Raw genomic sequence first — 18633 nt, forward strand, 5'->3', positions numbered from 1 at the left:
CCCATGAGCCTACTGGACACCAAAACATCTGAAGCACATGGGCATTGCAGCCACAGATGACTTCTGGAAGTGTAAGCTGCCACAAGCAGACCTAGCTCAACTCTTTTGGAACTGCCCAGTATCAAACTCTTCTGGGAATGAGAATAATTTGGTACTGGACAAAACCATGTCAAAAGGAGACACCATGCGGTGACATACCTGTCAGGTGAATCTTATCAAAAGGTCAAGATGGATGGTTCCACACTAGCAGCAAAATGAATAATCATCCAACACTGGAAAGCCTGGGTCACACCAAGCACAGAAAACTGGATACGAAACCTCCTGCAACTAGCAACCCTTCAGAAAATTCTGATCCATAAACTGCTTGAAGAGTTCAGCTTCCAAGAGATTTGGAGTACATTTTTGGAACTATTCACTGAGTAATACCCACAAGCAGAAGAAGTGGGGGACACAACTTCTCCAACCTAACCCCAACACAGCACTTACATTCATTAATCCAAACCCCTCTCTGAGTGTGTGATTCTGAACAGTGTATAACACACCAAACAACTGGACATTGGAAATTAAAATGTTGTAACTATAAAAATGGGGTGCAGGAGGGTAGGGGGAGGGAGGAGGACTAGAGTGTGTGTGTGGAATAAGGAACTGTACTACGAAAACCCTAAGAAACTATAGATTTTTTAAATGGTGGCAATTAGCATATGAAAAACTTCTGTTAACTTCAGTGGGAGCTTTTTTCCTATGCAAATGCTTGGAGTGGGGAAATCAATCTGAACTGAGACCATTGTTGGGAGACAAAGGGTTAAAACCTCCCACACCAGGGTCCTGATCCATACTGGGGTGTTTGTGCATGTGCCAGCACTGGCATTTTGTATAAATTATAAAACAAAAAAAGGACCTTAGCTCTATGGTGGAACACATGGTTTGCATACAAAAGGTGTCCAGGTAGGACTGGGAAAGGACTCCTGTGTTCCCTAGCAAATAACTACACTTGGTGGCACAGATATGGAGCTAACTTATATAGTTTGGCTCTATTTCTCTAATTTACAATATTATTTCTCTTCATTTGCTTTTGCATTCTGAGGAAGCTGATCCTGTATCTTTCTGCAGGTTTGGAAATTTGCCTTAAGAAAGCCTATGAGGAGATTGAGGAATCCCAACGTTAGTTTGGTCATCAGAGATGAGAGAAATCTTCCTAGCTCAGTTCCCCTTTTTTAAAAAACGTGTGAAGAAAATGTGATACCACTTCTTGTTTCTTCAAAGCATTCAGTTATTTACTGAAACTGTTTCAGTAAATAAGAAATGATATCACATTTTCACCCAGCCAGCAGAGAGGGAGAAATGAAGTGCCAGAGGCTGTTGTCCCAATGCAGATTAGATTAGAAACTGGTTGGGGGGGGGAAGGCTTTTTCCCAGTCATGCTTGCCCTGAGTGTTAATCCCTTCAGCAACCCATGCCTCATTTCTTCTTTCCCTCACACTTAATTAGATTTTGCCAGTTTCTTTTCTTAAATATCTGCCACTAATCTCTGATAACGTTGTATATAATATGTGTTCCCTTGTGTGGCCTTTATTTCACAGTGGGTGTTGTGGAGATTTAATTCCTGCAAAATATTTGAGCTAATTGGATGCAAAGTGACACTGGTAATGGAGAGTGTTGTAAATGGGAGGGAGAGGAGGTGAAAAGTCTCTTCTGCATCCTGTTATGTACTCACACTTACTGCTTCTGTCAACACCCTTCTACTTCTTGAATCTCTATTCCCTGTCCTTCTGTGTATTATTGGAGGCATACCATTGTTGGAGCAAGGCAGGGAGGGCTTGGGGAGCTTGGATCTACCCTGCTTATCTGAACCAAAGACAGCTTCAAGGCCCTGTGGAGGAGGTGAATAATTACCCCCCTCCCTTCCAACAGAGAAGTTGTATTCATTCTGGAGGGAAAAGGATGAATCATCGCTGCTGCATTATCTCCTTCCCTTTGCACCATTCTTCAATCCAGCTTCTGCTTGGGGTGGTGGAAGCACAAGAATACCTTTCTCAGCCAGAATGCTATGGAAGAAAGTAAAGGCATGCACCCGAGGACATAAACTGGGGTGTGGGCAAAACCTGTTTCCTATTCCTTGTGCCTTCAGTGAGAAGCAGGTTTTGCTTCCTCTCAGCTGGGTCCAAGATTACATCCCATTTACTTTGCCCTGGATGTTGCTGAAAACCAGTAATACAGCTGACTTCAAAAAAGGAATTGTCAAATTAACTACATGGAGTAATCAAGACGATAGACATTGCCAGAGAGGTCCAGAATGTATCTGATGGATTTAAACTAGAAAAAAAATGGCAGGGTCATAGTAATAGGCCCTTATAGAACTGTAAGGTATTTCAAAATGGATTGTTGTAAGAGGCCAGATACTAAATTAGATGTTGTGTTGTAACACACATGCAGCTCTTAACTTGCCCTCCCCCTTTATCTAGTGCTGCCAAAACTACTGGAAGGCTAACTTGTCCTTTTTTCATTCTCTCTAGTCCCATGCCCAAATTTGTACCTGCAGCTGAATGGTTTGATATTCACTTTGGACACAGTAAGCGTGCTCTGGGTGAACTTGTTTTGCCTTGATCTCTATCGCAGTTTACAGCAATTCAAAGCTATATACAAACTAGAGAATTCTGGCAAGCAGGATGAGCACATTGATGTCAGACTGGATGGCTTCATGCTCAAGGTATTTTCTTCTGCTCTGACTTGAATGAGGTAAAAGGGAACTCATGAGACAAGGAGGGCGGGTGGCTGAGGAGAACAACTTCTGGCTTTTTGAAACTATAGTTTTGCTATTTATCCTTCTCTACGCAGCTTGTGGAAGGTTGGCAGCTTTCACTGGTGCTATTATTGAGGCAAATCATGAAAGCCCCTAGTTAAGAGGAAAGTACTAGTGCTTCAGTAATCAGAATATGTAGCACAGTATTGAATATTTGGAGGACATCAGGTTGGGGAAGGATGGCTCAGAGCCTTCTCACCAGTTGCAGTAATTATTTTACCAAACGCGACTATAGTTCATTCAGTGTGCTACACCAGATCAATTTCTGACTCAGCCATGAAATTATTTAAAAGCATCTTTTTTTTATTAACATCTGCCAAAGAAGGGATAACTGTTATGTTTTCAAGCTGAGGATATAGGATAGTTTGCATGTCCATGTTGCTCATTTTTCATCTTTCCCCCCCCCCCCAATTGTAGCTAAACATCCCGGTGGAGAAGAAAGTGGTCGATCACCGGGACCGTCCCCAATGCCTATCCATTCGCGCATCAGAAATAACAGCTACCAACACAAGGCATGCTCCACACTGCAGTTGTTTAGCTCTCCAGAACCTGTTCCGTAAATTTGCTGCTTCAGAATTCTTCCACTCCAGCTACACCCAGTTCCCTAAATTTCAGGATAACTTCAGCCTCCTGCACACCCTCTTTTTACGTCATGCTTACCAAGTGGACACTAAAGCCCAGAAACATGCAGACTTTCCCCTTTCCCCCGGCAAGTCCTCCGCTTCTGAAGACCTTTGGTCTTTCAATTTCGCTGAGCTCTCGTTGGACTTTGAGGGAGCAAAGAGCTCAAAAGGCAAAGCCCTTAACTTTATTCACCCATTTCCACTCTGTGTCTGGGCCTGCCTCCCAAAGAGATGGGAGGTAGCTCAAGCATCAGTGCCGCATGTCTCTTCTGCCTCACCAGCTAAAATCAAACCTTCCGCTAGCTTTAGTAATCATGCCAAACATCAGCACCTTTCCAGAGAAGAGCAGTTCTGCCAAAGATCAAAGACTGAGCAGGATTTGAAAAGCATCTACCTCGCCCCAGAGACAAAGGAAGACTTGGAAGAAGAAAACCACATTGTTAATGGTGAAGGAAATGTTGATGATGTGGAAGTGTCTGCAGATGTCCATGTTCTTCTGTATTCAAGTGCACACATGAAGGTGCGACTCAACCACTACCAGTATTTGATGCTACTTAGGATGAAAGAAGTTCTGTTGACATTTCAAGAGCAGTTGACCCAAGACACTCAGGAAATAATTGGGTCCCCTCTAGATTCCATAACCACTTGTATGGGCGTCATGTTCGGCAGTGCTGAGCTGGCCTTGCTAATGCATCCTACTCCAGATTCTGCATTGGAACCTAGGTCTGTTGACTCAGATACTACAAGCCTTATAGAATCAGAACTCTCCCCTTCAGAGAGCAGGGAGGGACTGGTTCCTGAAGGCGGAGAGCTGAGATCGGACGCTAGCTCAGAGAAGGAAGATGGCAGCCCCATGAAAGTACTAGAAGATAGTGGAATTGATAGCACAGATGGTGTGGTGGCATTGCAAGATGGAATGCTAAAATCCCAGAGTGATGGAGCCCTAGTAGGAGAAACCACAGTAGAACGAGGTCCTATAGAAGAAGCACATGAAGCTGAAGAAGTCCTTGGTGCAGAAAGACCAAGTGAGCTTGAAAATTTTTCTCCAACTCCTCAAGGTCTTCCTTCTAGCCCATCTTCCTTTGTAGATCCTTTAGGTGGCATACAAGTCTCTCTAAATGGACAAGAGGAGCTAATCCCTCTGAAAAGCATGGAGCTGGAGTTATCTAGTGCACTGCATATAACTAAGGGTGCCACCAAGGAAGCCTTGCATGTGACTATGGACCTCACCAAAGAGGCTATGTCAATGACAAAAGATGCTTTCAGCTTAAGTAGGGAAAAGATGGCTTCCACAATGCAGAAGATGTTTGTCCACCCCCAAATTAAGTGAGTAGTTTTCTAATCACCTAAATAGCCATTCTGTAAGTGCTATGATAGTGGCTTTTCACACTTGAGTTTGCTTTATAGTGTTGGGAATAGTTTTATGGAAAGTAGAATAAATGCCAGATAAACCAGTCTTATTTTGCCGATTACAGAAATCAAAGGTCTCCACATCTCTTGTAATTTTTTTCATTCAAAGTACACTCAATTCCAAGGTAGATCATCACCTGGGCAGGGAAATGCAGATGATAGAGCTAGCCTACGAAGATGGGGAAATGGCTCAGTTCTCAATGGCTGCCATTGACTTTTGTGAGATAAACATGTAACAATTTGGGATTCACCAGAGAGTGGACAAAGCCTGACCTTCATCCCAGATACTTGGGTCACTGGAATAGGAGGTAGAATCAGCCACTAGCCAGAGGTGGGGAACCTATAGCCCTCCCGATATTGTTGGACTAGCACTCAAATGATACCCAACTATGGGCATTGCTGTCTGGCCCTGAAGGGACTTGTATTCTGTAGGACTCCCTGGGATAGCTCAGCCTGTAGAGCACAAGACACTTAATCTCAGGGTTGTGGGTTCGAGCCCCAAGTTGGTCAAAACATTCCTGCATCACAGGGGGTTGGACTGGATGACCCTTGTGCAGTCTTCCAACACTACAGTTCTATTATTCTAATATCTGGAGAGCCACAGGTTCCCTCGCCAGCTCTATCCCACTAGTGTCCTCAAACGCACCTTCTTTATTTTGCTCTTATGTAAGCAAGTGGTTCCCAATAGAGCACTGCATATAGGTATAGTGTCAAGATGGCCACGAGAGAAAAATGTGTTCATCCAGTTCTGACAGTAGATGGCTTAGCTTGCAATAACAGGGAAGGCTGTGGGCAGGGAGTTCAATTTATTTCTTTGTACAAAGCACCTTGTGCCACATTCCCTCCAATATATAGCTCCTCTTACTATGTACCAGCTGTCATAATGATGGGCATCTTTCAATTATAATTTTGCATCTAATCCAGTAATACCAAACAGCTTTGATCTGTGCTTGTTGTTAGGGACCCCACACCAAAGACTGAAGAGGGGCCGTTGACTCCAGTGGGAGGCAGTAGTGGGCGAATGCGTTTCTTCTCCATGAAAAGGACTGCCTCCCAACATTCCTTTGATACCAGCTCTCTAGATGGCAGTGGTCCTGAAGATAGGTTGTCGGTGGATAGCGATGGCAGTGATGGTTTTGTGATGCTTATAGAACCTGGTAATGAGAATTAACTTGCACCCCCCCCCCTTATAAGTTATAAAATACTTGGGTTTTTTACTTGAGGGTATAATTTGTACAAAAACAGCATTTGTGTAATTAAAAGACACTTTTTAATAACTAGGTGGGATGGATTGTGGGAAATTCATCGTAGAATTGGTGCGGTGACGGTTGGAGAAGGGGGTTCTAATGCAAACTGCAGGCTGGATCCAAGCTGAGCTTTCGGTGAATGGAAGGGCTTCTTCTACCCACTGAAGTCTTTTGATCCTGTGGAGATACCCCCTGCTCAGCGCCTGAGGGCCCCAGTCCTGCCACTCACCACCTGGCCTAGGGCGGGGCCTGACAGGCCTATAAGAACTGCTGCCGCTGCCGCTGCTGCTGCTGGGCAGAGAGGGCTCCATTTTGTTTTGTTTTTGTTTTTGTTTAAATTGCTTTTTTTTTTTACCTATGTCATTTTAAACTGTGATATTAATGCTGTATTCTTAGTTTTAGATTTTGATTTATGTGGAAATTGTTTCCCATTTGGTTGTGTATTTTTTTTATGTGGTTTATTTATTGTTTATGACTTTTGTAATTATGTAAATCTTGTCATGCTGTAAGCCGCCTTGAGCATTGTTTTTTTAACTGTGGAAAGGCGGCATACAAATAAAAAAATGATGATGATGATGATGATGATGCTGATGCTGGTGCTGGTGGAAGAGGCAATTTTCATCTATTTCCCCTTCCCCTTGCAAACCCCCCCCCCCCCCGTCTCCCAGAAATATTCTCCAAAGGATTGGAAATGCTGTGGAACAGCATGGGGAGTGGTGCTGAGCACTTCAGAGGAAAATAAGCAAAAATTGTCTCCCCTGCCTTCCACTAAAATGTTTAGTAAATTGCCTGGCATATAAGTTCTTACTTAGAAATGCAATTTTCCTTATGGGGCGTCTACGTTTTTAAAATTAATCCAGTCCAAGTGTGTAGTCTTTTTAGATGTTTCAGGATTCTGTTACTGAACTTCTTGATTTTTCTTCAGAGTCTAGCCTGGATCCTCTTACCCCTGGGCACATTCCCCAAGTCCTTGATGATGCAGGCCACAGGTCAAGCCCAATGGCAGATGAGGAAAGAGAATCAACATATATCAACAGCTCAGCTTCTCCCAGCGGACCAGACTCCAGCCCCCAGATGGTCAGATGTCATCCCTTTCTTGTTCTTTTAAATATTATTTCCTTGAGGAGTTAGAGAGAGAGAGAGAGGCTGCAGCACTCATTTGTTCTATGGCTTGCTGTTTTAGGTATCTGTCTTGGTGTTGAAAATGAAAGAAGTAAACTGTGTGATAGAGACGAAAGGAGATGATATGGGACTTGCCCTTCAGGTTATGGAGCTAACTCCTGCGCCGCTAGGAAATCTAAGTATGTGGCAGTTTCTGCAAGGTGACTGCACAGGTATGTAACTGACCAAGGTAAAGTTCAGTAGCTTTGATGCATGTACAGAGATCTGTTTTTGCCTCTACAATACAATCAGGAGTCTTGGTGCCTATGTGGGGTGTTTGCCTTCCAGTCTTACACAGAAGGGAAAAAACACTATTTTTTCCGTATAAACTTCTCTGGGATATAGATCTACAACTCTGACCTCTAGGTTTTGTGATAGGTTTACACAAGTGTCCATCTTGCTCAAGTTTGTCAGCACTGACTGGCAGGTGTGTCCAGGGTTTCAGGCATGAGTCTTCCCCCAGTCCTATCTGAAAATACCAGATATTCAACCTGACACATTCTGTATGCAAAGCTCATGCTCTACCACTGAGTTATGTCTCTTTCCCCAAGCTGAAGTATTATTCACTATTTCCTGTCTTTTCTACCAATAGCAGGCACATGATTCTGCTGAACAGTCAAAAATGTAAAAAGGTGGAATATGTGTGGTGAAGAAGGCAGAAAAAGGCTGGGGAAAGGTCGGGGACAATTTTTAATTTTTTTTAAAGAGATGCTGTGTCCTCATCTCTAATATTGAGTGTGTCAGGATGTGGTTAATGAGAGGTCAGGGACACTGCTGGATTTCAGAAGGTGGTGTAGATGTAAGACAGCAGTGTGATGTCTCTGGCAAAATTACATGGCTTCAGACTCTTAAAATGGATTATTTTAGTAGCACAAGTTTCCATTTTAAAAATGGAATTGAACTTAATGTGGGCCCCTTGTTGTATATCTTTTGGCCACTAGAGAGCACAAGATATAATAGGATGGAATTAAGCTGGTAATGTACTTGGGAGGATGGGTTGTTCAAAAGAATAATAGAGAGGGAACCTTAGTTTGAGAAGCCAGTTTTACAAAGCTCAGGGCTAGTTATCAAAGAGAGCTTTCATTTTGTATAAATAAAGCTGAATGCTTTAGATAATCAAATACACATAAATTTTCCATTAATATAAGACTGCTGAAAGCAAGAAAATATATCCAGTTAGATGAGCGCAAGCCCCACAGAACTCACTGGGGTTTACTTCTGTGTTTATGTTACAAGATTGCACTGTAAACAGTTTGGGGACATATTAAATTATTCCATCTTCCATGTCTGTAGTTGTGATTTCTATTAGGGAGGCTGATGATCCAAGGCAAAATTGATTTAATCTAGCTGCTTGGAGCCTCAGAACAGTAATAGTGCCTTCCACTAGCTAAGGTGTGGCTAACCTTTGGCCCTTTCAGATCTCACTGAACTACAGCTGTCTTCATCCCTGACCATTCCCCATGCTGACTGGGCTTGATAAGAATCAGAATCTAACAGCTTTTGTAGGGCCACAGGTTTCCCATCCCTGCGCTAGCTGATAGAATTTATGGCATTAGTTAAACAGTTTTAATAGGGGGAGAGGATGGGAGAATTATCAACATTGTAAGCTATAGAATACTGCTGCTATAACCACCTTATACTTTTAGGAGAGCTAAACTCGGAGAGACCTCAAACCAGTGAAACTAACCTGACCCAGCCTGAAGTGTCTTTACAATATGAAATAGGACCAAGTGCTGCAGTGCATTCACCTCTGGCTGTTCAGAATGGTTTTTTCCACATGCTGATTCATAGCTATCGTGCAGAGCTGCTGACATCCTTTGTTTCCAGCCTTGGACCCTTCCTTGAGGATGAGGTGATCCCTGAAGTTATTCCCATGAAGATTGAAATTGTGGACACCAAGATTACACTGAAGGTGGGAGAGAGAGTGTGTACATTAGCTTTAGAATGTATTGGGAGGAAGTGTAGATATTACTATGTATGTTTACATTTTCAAGTATACAGTGGTACCTCAGGTTAAATACGCTTCAGGTTACATACGCATCTGGTTACACACTCCGCCTACCCAGAAATAGTGCTTCAGGTTAAGAACTTTGCTTCAGGATAAGAACAGAAATCGGGCTCCGGCGGCGCAGCGGCAGCAGGAGGCCCCATTAGCTAAAGTGGTGCTTCAGGTTAAGAACAGTTTCAGGTTAAGAACGGACCTCCAGAACGAATTAAGTACTTAACCCGAGGTACCACTGTACAGAGGAACAAGTATTGCTGAAAAAGAATGAACATTCCTTCTGCAAAGGTACATCCTGCGTCACTGTCCTTTTAGTGTTCTTCAGGAATGTCAGTAAACATGTGAACAGGGATTACTGGTAGACATTGTATTTTTAGTCTTCCACCCCCACCACCCCACACTCTAACCCTATTAAGATAGAAACTTGGACCATGTAGTAGAGCCCTCAGAATCTAACTCTTTGATGTTTTGTCATGAGTTATGTAACTAGCACTGTGAGTTGTTAAAAATTTAACAGGTGACCTCAGAAGACTGCTAATTGCTCTTCATTCTGGGAACTGATAAAAAGGGCATACTTAACTCATGACATCAGTCTTGTTCAGGTTTCCTGATGGCCTCTTTCAGCCTTGGAAAGGCAAGATACTGAAAATAAACAAATCTTGTGTGCTTTGCTTTCCTCAGTTATAATATAGGCTTTAAAATATTCCACCACCCTTTGTAAAATTCTGTATAATACAAAATGAACCATTATTACCTGATCAGAGTGCAGTGGTATCTGAAGCAAAGGAAACTTTGGAGTACGTCTTCTAAATCACTTTGGATTTGTAATAAATGAAATTTTATAGGCCGAAATCCTCAGGACCATGCACAATCTAGCATACGTACGCAGAGTCTTTCAACTTTCCTATTTCAATTAGTCCCTTCAAAAGCTGAATTCATATCTGTATGTCTGGGTCCTTTACCTTTACCTTTTAGCTTTTACAGTGGTACCTCGGGTTACAGACTCCGCTAACCCAGAAATAGTACCTCGGGTTAAGAACTTTGCTTCAGGATGAGAACAGAAATCGGGCTCTGGCGGTGTGGCGGCAGCAGGAGGCCCCATTAACTAAAGTGGTGCTTCAGGTTAAGAACAGTTTCAGGTTAAGAACGGACCTCTGGAACGAATTAAGTATGTAACCAGAGGTACTACTGTACATATCTATAGTGGCATTGCACTACAGATGGCAGCAAAGAGCTGCCGCCAAAAGTTAACTGCATCTTCCCTGCTCCCAGCCCACATATATGGAAGCATGGGCATCATTATATTCTGACCTCGGACTGGGTTTGATCTTCCATTGTATTATAATAATGCTTTATTGGGATAGGGTATGGAAATGCTTGCATTGAAAATATGGTTTCTGCAAAAATTGGAGAGAATAATTTTTATAGCTAATATTCTTTGTTTTGCAGGATGACACTCCTCGAATATACCCTACTTCTCCTGGTCCTGTGCCTTTAATCCTTGCAGTGGACCACGTTGTTGTTTGTTGTGATGATGATGGAGTATTCTGTATAAAAGGTCAGTGCCATGAATGGCAGTAGCAGTGGCTGGAAGATGCTGCAGCTAAAACAGCTAAGCCTGCTAGAACCTTTAACCCACCCCAGCTTCCTTTTTGTTGCTACCAGTACATTGAGATGATCAATGTGGCATTTAAGTGATGTGTAAAATATTTATTGGGAGACTAAAATTGCAATGTGCTGTTGGATACTGCCTCTCAGCCATTTCCCTCTCTTATCTTTAGTTTCTCATTCTGGGAAAAAATGGAGGCTTTATCTTAACATCCACATCCTGCAGGTTATTTCATCATACTTGTGTTTTCTGCATGACTTTTCAGTTGCACAGGGGGAAGGATCTTCTATGCAGAAGAGGCTTCAGAAAGATCATAAGAAACAGCGGAGAATTTCTGCAGTTTCAGCAGGAAGCAGTGATGAACTTCAGGTATGCCACATCTTAACAGCTTGCAGTCACTAAAGGAAAAGGGAGGGAAATACAACCCCCTACCTGCATGTTTATTTCCTTGCTAATGTACTTACAAATATCAGCTCTTGTGTACTTATTTCTGGATATCTTGGTTTCCCTTCCCTTCCCTCTTTTCACATTTCTTTGCAGAAGCAAAGGCAAGCATGTCATTTGCTGATTTTCAGAGACAGCACTGTAGCATTTCTTGCAAAGACTGCTATCTGAAGCAGGATACAATATTTATATTCACCAGTTACCATAATAATGGAATAAATATTAATACATATATCAAAGTGATTAAGAGTGTAACAGATAACACTGATAGCAACAAAAAAAGAGGAAAGAATGTTCTATTATAACCATCTTGCATTATGACTTCAAACACTCTTCATCAACACAGTTGGTTCATGTTAATGTATGAATAATAGAATCATTCAGTCTCTGATACCCAAGACTGGAGTTTTTTTGAAAATGGCTCTGGCAGTAGTCAGAAATAAGCTAGCATACTGGGCAACTTCATTAGTAATAAATGCATTCTTATCCTGATTAATGGCCTTTCCCTCCTATAAGGGAAATTACAATTAACTTGCTTGCATCATTGTTGTAAGAAATGACCAAAATAAAGAAATCTGAATTGTGGACTACATCAAAAAGTGCTGTGTCAATAGTAATAAAATATTTGCTTTTTAGAGGAAAACACCCAATATAGTGCCAGCTTACAATGTTTCCCTCTAAAAGACAATTACTTGAGCATTTTATTATTACTTTTTAGTGTTTCTGAGGCTGCAGATTTATTTCAAAAACAATCAATAATTCAGGAAAAGCACTATTAATATTGTAGTTTCCACTGTGAGCTGTATTGTTGTAAACATTCTCTGCTTATAGTAAAAATCAACAAAATCTGGCAGTTCATTGTACTGTTAAAGTTAATAGAGAAGCAGTAAAGTGAACTAGGAACCTGTGTACATATCTCCATGTATAAATCAGAGTCCCAGATAATTTTCTGCCACAGTTTTAGGCTTGTAAAACCTGCTGCATTTTCTTTTACAATGTCTACTTTGCATTCTTTTTAAGTGTGTGTGTGAAGGCTCTTTTCCTGTGCTCGCTGCACTTCATATTTGAGGACACCTTTTTGCAGGCATCCCCAAATTCAGCCTTCCAGCTGTTTTTGGAGTACAATTCCCATCATCCTTGATCACTGGTCCTGTTAGCTAGGGATGATGGGAGTTGTAGTCCCAAAATAGCTGGAGGGCCAAGTTTGAGGATGCCTGTCTTTTTGTCACACATGAGGCAGCTGAATAATGCAAAAGGGGCAGATGGAGAAACACTGAGTGGGAAAATGTGGTAGTTTTAAACAACCACAAAGGTTTGAATGGAACAGGAGAAAGGAAAGGGAAAGGGTGGGGGTTTAAAACAAGATTTGAGTACAGTGAGAAGGGAATTGAGAGAGGCTTTGCTGTGTTAGCTTTTTGGTGTTTGCCTCTGTGTTGTACCCACCTGTACTATTTCTTCTTGTTAAAACTTTTTAAAAAGCAATTCCTCCATGTTCTTCTTTCTGATCTATTCAAACCTCTTCCATTGTTTTAAGCCACCACATTTCCCCTCTCATTGTCTCTCCTTTCTTGCTTCTGTATCACAGCCACTGATGTTATGCAATCTGCCTTCTCTTCCCACCATCCCCCATCTTGCTGTGACTTCAGCAAATCCAGGATTGTGATTTGGTGCTACAATTCCTGCATTGGGTGCTGCATAATGACAAGACTAGTGCAAATATAGTATGGGGTGTGTATATACACAAACATGCACACCCCAAACAAATAGGTATCGGTACAAAATATGCTGTTTTGCATTAATTTTTATTTTAAAGATGAAAGATACTGTAGCCTTTGCCTTGTGCATTAAAAATCTTAGCTGCACATGGACATCTGGTTGGCCTCTGTTGGAAACAGGATATTGGACAAGATAAGCTCGTGGTTCTTCTTATATGCTGATGCTGCTATTGATGGGCTAATGTTCAGTCTTGATGAATCTAATGCTGATTATTATTATTTTGCACATAATTTGATTTATATGCTTATGTTACAATTTGAATAGTAATGGAAAACTTAAAACCAAAACCTGGGCAGAAAAATCAGGGATTACTCTACAGAGAACCGGGCTCAGATTTTCAGGAACTTGAATAATGGTCCTTGATTGCAATCTGCTTTTCCTTTCTTGAGACCAACCCGCAAAGTGTGTGTGTGTGTGTGTGTGTGTGTAATATGAACCACTTTTTAATGTGATGAAGCACTTAATAATTTCTGAAATAAGAATTACTGCATTAAAAACAAAGTCACTGAAAGCTAATAGCTATTAGACTAGACTATCGGCAAGTACTCCTGCTGGGGAAGTTATCTCTTTGAATAATATAGGTATAATGCCTCACTATCCAAATTGTGTCTTGCAGTTCACAGCTTGAAAAATACTTTTATCTCTCTTCACCCCCACCCCCGCTCCTTATTTTGTCTTTGTAGCTAAAAGAAGTGCCAGCTTTGGAGAGAGAACTACAGGTCACAAAAAAAGCCCTTGCAGAAGCCAATCTGGACAAAATACGCCTACTACAGGAAATAAGGAAATATGATCCTCTCTTCCAGCTTTGACAGCAGAGGACTGAGCTACAGATGCTCAGGGCAACCAGAGATCACCAGCAGCATAAAAAAGCTTGCTTGTTACATTACAGCTACCTAGGCCATCTTCAATCCAGAGTAACTGCCTTGAGGAGCAGAAACAGTGTGCCATTACAGGAGATGGAACATGGAAATGGACAGGCAGTGAGGAAACGTGGGAATATGATGACCTGGAGTGTTCGGTTTTGCAGCCCATATCCAGATAGCATGAAACTACACTTCAGCTGAAGCATGGCAGCATTGAATCTAAAAGCTGCAAAGCCAAACAAGGAAGAACTAGGTTTCTGTCCCATTCAAGTTGTCTGAAAGTGGTGCTGAAAAATGAATAATCTTTCTCATCATCTGCTTCATTCCTGCTTGAGGTGATGGGTAGCATTGGGGACATGTATATTATACACCAAAACAGTAAGGGTCAGTCTTCTTTGTTGAAGCATTCTTAACTATTGAAAATAAATTTCATGGAGCTTTGGTGCAGTACCACGAGCCTGAAGCATAGAAGAACGAGGGGTGGGGTACAGGCTGAGCACAGGAAAGGGTACTAGGAACAGAAAGTATAAAATTAATCAGACCTGATATGTGTTTTGGTGGCCAGTTTCCCATTAAACTGTCCCCCCCCCACTTGTCTTTTCCAGTAAGACACTTTGAGTGGAGCATTTCACTAGCCTTCCTCCCACTTCTTCATAAGCTCAGTTGACCTTCACCATTGCCTTCTTGCAGTATCACAACCCTTACTGGGTTTAATTTAGTGAAAAGCTGCAAATGTCCTGTCCTTGACAGCTGAGACATGTTGGAAGCACTTTTCCTTTGCATTACACTACACAGATAAGCCTGGGCAGCACAGAGGAAGTGGGTTCTGCCAATTCCCTCTAGGTCATGCTCTGCCCTTAGCAGTTCATTTGGTAAATGATGAACCACAAAGTATGCTGCAACTTTCTGTAATCCAGATTAATGCTGGTTGAAATTGTTCTAGTGTGCAAGAGTGGCTAAACGCTCAACCCTTTCTTCTTCCTGCTGTCACGCGTTGTTTGCTATTTGGAATGAATGAAACAGCAATTAAGCTCTGGAAGAGGCTTGGCCGCTGCTAGTTTTCTTGGATGTTTCCGTAAAGAGGTTGTGTCCAAAACAATTTTAGAGGGGATTTTGCTCTGAAGCAGTTTTAACAAGGCATGATGAAGCCTACATAGAGGGAAATGGTAAAAGCAAGGAGGAAAGAATGTCTCCAGGGATTCCAGCCTTAGATGCAGCCTGTAAATTAGTGCAATATGACTCTCCAAGCAGTTAAAGCCAGTCTCAGGCAAGTAAACACAGTCTAACAATTTACAACAGAAGGCCTATGCTTGCTCACTATACATGAACTAACTACCATATTGAAGATTACAGAAATTAGATGTTAGTTAAGCCTCTAATGAATGGCAAGCCTATAATGAGTTCTGTGCCTAGTTGAATTATTATTCTATTATTTATTGAATTTATATACCGCCTATACTTGGGGGGTGGGTCTCGGGGCGGTTCACAGAATAAAATCAAGATATAAAACCACAAAATACCTAACAAAAATAAAAACAACAACCCAATAGCCTCCCCCGTCCAAAACCCCCCCTACATTTTAAAAGGGCATAGGGTGTAAATCGTGAAGGTATATTGTACAACACTCCTGGAACTGGGGAATGAGCAATTGTGTGAATGCTAACTCACACTTCTCACCCTCCTCCACCAGCCATTTTGTTCTACTTTTTAAAATTTTGTGTTATCGTTGATAAACACACAACTCAACAAAATGTTAGTTGTTGGCCAGTCTCTGAAACTGACTTTTTAAGAAAACAGCTATACTGTACATCCATGTCCCTAAGAAGCATATGAGACCCAGTAGAGCAAGGATGGGGAACCAGTGGTCCTCCAGGTGTTGCTGGACGAAAACTCACAAGAACCCTGATTGTTGGACATGCTGGCTGGAGCTCGAGTCCAGCAACAACTGGAGGACCACAGGCTTCCTGCCCCCGCAGTAGGAAAACAAATGTGGAAGAGTGGTGGCAAGCTCTCTTGTGAAGTCCTGCAAGATTAAACTAGATAATACAATCCTGTGCTACACTCTACCAAAAAGCCACCCATAGCATCTGACTTTTTGTACCCTTGGATATGACTACATTTAATACTTTTGTGGGTTAGTCTTTGTAGTGTGTTAAAACACTATTTTAATGTTGTATGGATGCAAAACAAACTGATGATACAATATGCACTACATTCTAGCAACAAGGGTTGCCAATTCTTCCCAAACCATATGCCTGGATGCAAATTCAAAGGCTGTTCTTGTCTTTGTGAATGATTAGGCTGATGTATACGTGCCTGTGCTGACTTTTGATAGTTTTTATCCCTAAAAAGAAAATGTAGCTACAACATATAGGCCTGAATGTGTTCTTACACAATTTTCAAAAAGTGCTTAATTTTAGAATATTAAAACTGGAGACATAAGAATCATGCTTAATACAGGTATACACAGATGTGGCTGCTAAAAGTATGATATGGATTAAGATTGGTCAGATAAGAGGAATTAGTGGGTTTAGTTTAAGTCAAGTATCTTACATTTAGGGAAGAAGTTTCTACTACTGCACATGTTGGATTAGTCAGACTGGGTTAAAGTGTCAAAGATATTTAAAGGGTAACCATACACACACATGACTGGTTTCTTTTTATTTTTAAAAAATAAAATCACAAATCATAACAGTGGAATAAGTACCATAAATAGTCTGAGTTATGTAATGTCCCATCAAAGCTACAGCCTATATTAGTATAGAGTTCAGAACAAAATGGAGCATGAAGAGGGTAATGGGCTATAACATAATAAGCAATCTTGCTGTAAATTAGTAGTATTTTAATGGTTAACCAATCTTATCTAGTACTTATTAAACAGTTTGTAGCTGGAGGCAATGCCATTCCTTAGCTATTGCTGCAGAATGCAACTTTTTGTGTCTGACATCTGCTTGTCTGCCTTGATCTGATTGCCTTGGAGCAGTCACTGTGTGACCTTCACTATGTGAATCAGAGAGCAGCTTAAAACAATTTTTGTTCTGAACCGGGGAGGGGGAGAGAGAGAGACTCTGTCTTCAGCTGCCTCAGATAATTTGCTAGCCCTCAAGGCTAGCAACGGGCTGCTGTACTCCAGAAAGCTTTGCCAGCTGTGCTGTGGTGCTGTCACTTTCATTAATTCATCAGTGGTGATTTCTGCATATCGGGCTGCATGTGCTGTAGCTTCTGCTTGTTCATTTTCTGTGCAGTGAACTATGGCTGATGCCTTTTTCCTAAGGCATCCTATTTAAAACACTCCCTTCAATCCCAGGCCACACACTGGAGTAAGCATGATTCACCCTCTCCATATTGGAAAATGCCCAAGTGGGGCAGCCCTTCTTTAATGCAGTGGCAGAAAAACTCTATTAAAAGAGTAGTATGTATTACTGTTGGCTCCTATGTATAAAACCACTCTTGCCTAACGAACAGAACTGTTTTTGAAGTCTGTAAAATTTATCTTTATGGGGTTGACAGTGCAGTTCATACTATTTGTAGTATAGTACCAAAACAACACACCAAATTAATACATCTTAAGTATAGTCATGCACTTTCTGTGAATTCAACAAGCAAACAACTAGTTGTTAAGTGTACTACACATAGAGTATTTTTCCGTACATGCAGTTGCTGATCATGCAGTCCAACAAACCTGAACTTTCAGTAAACAATTCTGCATATGCATATCTTCTATTGCTAAGAAAGAAGCAAAAATAGTCTTGGCCACGGTTAGATTTTATATAGGCCACCCACTGCTTTTTCTTAACTTGAATGCTAAAAAAAAAATATCTATCTTTTGTTGCAAAATGCAGCATGTTAAAACATGAAGAGACAGAATGGTACACAGAATTTAACTGCACAATGCAATTCATGTACTTTTGTCCTGCTGAAAATAGTTTTTTTAGCAGTTTCCAGTATCTTTTGGAGGGCTTAAAATAAGGCAAAGTATAGCGAAGATATACTGGTATGTTAAGTTTATGGTGTGACTTGTTTGGTTTTAATTACTGATGGTAGGAAGAGCCTTGCTTATCAGCTTACTGTGGTGGGCATGGTCCAGATGCTTCCCCCCAACTGAGGATTAATTTATTCCTCTACTTTTACTACTGGAATAGGGAGGAAATCCACTGAAGCTGATACTGAGACGCTGGACTACTAAACTGCATTACTGTTCTGTTCTTAAAGACACTCCCTTTTTTCAGTGCTATATTTAAATGTAAAAAGAAGTGAAGAGCAAGACTTACTACTTTGTAATACCGTAACTTATATACCAAGGGATTCTTACTTGTTGCAAGGCTCTCCTAGTTTCTTGTGGCTCCTGCTGTAACTATGACCAGGAATGCTACAAGCACAGGTAGAGTACTGGGTACAAGGCTGACTTGAATCTAAAGTAAAGCATTCAACAGTATTGGATTTTGCTGCAATATACTTTTTCCTCCTATGATTGTATTGGTTCTGTGAACCACTTCTGAGTTATAAATTAAATTGATTAACTCTGTTTCTGTTGATTTATTTCTCAAGTTTTAACTTTCCAGCATCATAGTCAGGCTATCGATCTGATATTCAGCAGCTTATCCTTTTATTGCTGTTGCTGCAGCTACAAAAAGCGAACCGTGCTTGGCAATATGAATTGATAAATGGTACATATTATGAACATATTTTCCAGTGAAG

The 18633-nt window shown here is 41.2% G+C and overlaps 1 protein-coding gene across 2 annotated transcripts in view; it reads left to right on the forward strand.

Annotated features, from left to right (window-relative positions):
- The window catches only part of BLTP3A (bridge-like lipid transfer protein family member 3A), a 56128-nt gene extending 37668 nt beyond the window's left edge, over nt 1-18460 (forward strand). For both annotated transcript variants that reach the window (XM_053393050.1, XM_053393051.1), the window contains 9 exons: nt 2514-2707; nt 3218-4749; nt 5794-5990; nt 7006-7157; nt 7264-7414; nt 8888-9153; nt 10693-10801; nt 11118-11221; nt 13756-18460. In XM_053393050.1, coding sequence (XP_053249025.1) covers nt 2514-2707; nt 3218-4749; nt 5794-5990; nt 7006-7157; nt 7264-7414; nt 8888-9153; nt 10693-10801; nt 11118-11221; nt 13756-13881 — 2831 coding nt within the window. In that variant the 3' untranslated portion in view covers nt 13882-18460. The remainder of the gene's footprint in view (nt 1-2513; nt 2708-3217; nt 4750-5793; nt 5991-7005; nt 7158-7263; nt 7415-8887; nt 9154-10692; nt 10802-11117; nt 11222-13755) is intronic.
- Nucleotides 18461-18633: the final 173 nt, after the last annotated feature.

This window comes from Podarcis raffonei, chromosome 6 (assembly GCF_027172205.1).
Source record: "Podarcis raffonei isolate rPodRaf1 chromosome 6, rPodRaf1.pri, whole genome shotgun sequence".
Taxonomy (NCBI): Eukaryota; Metazoa; Chordata; class Lepidosauria; order Squamata; family Lacertidae; genus Podarcis; species Podarcis raffonei.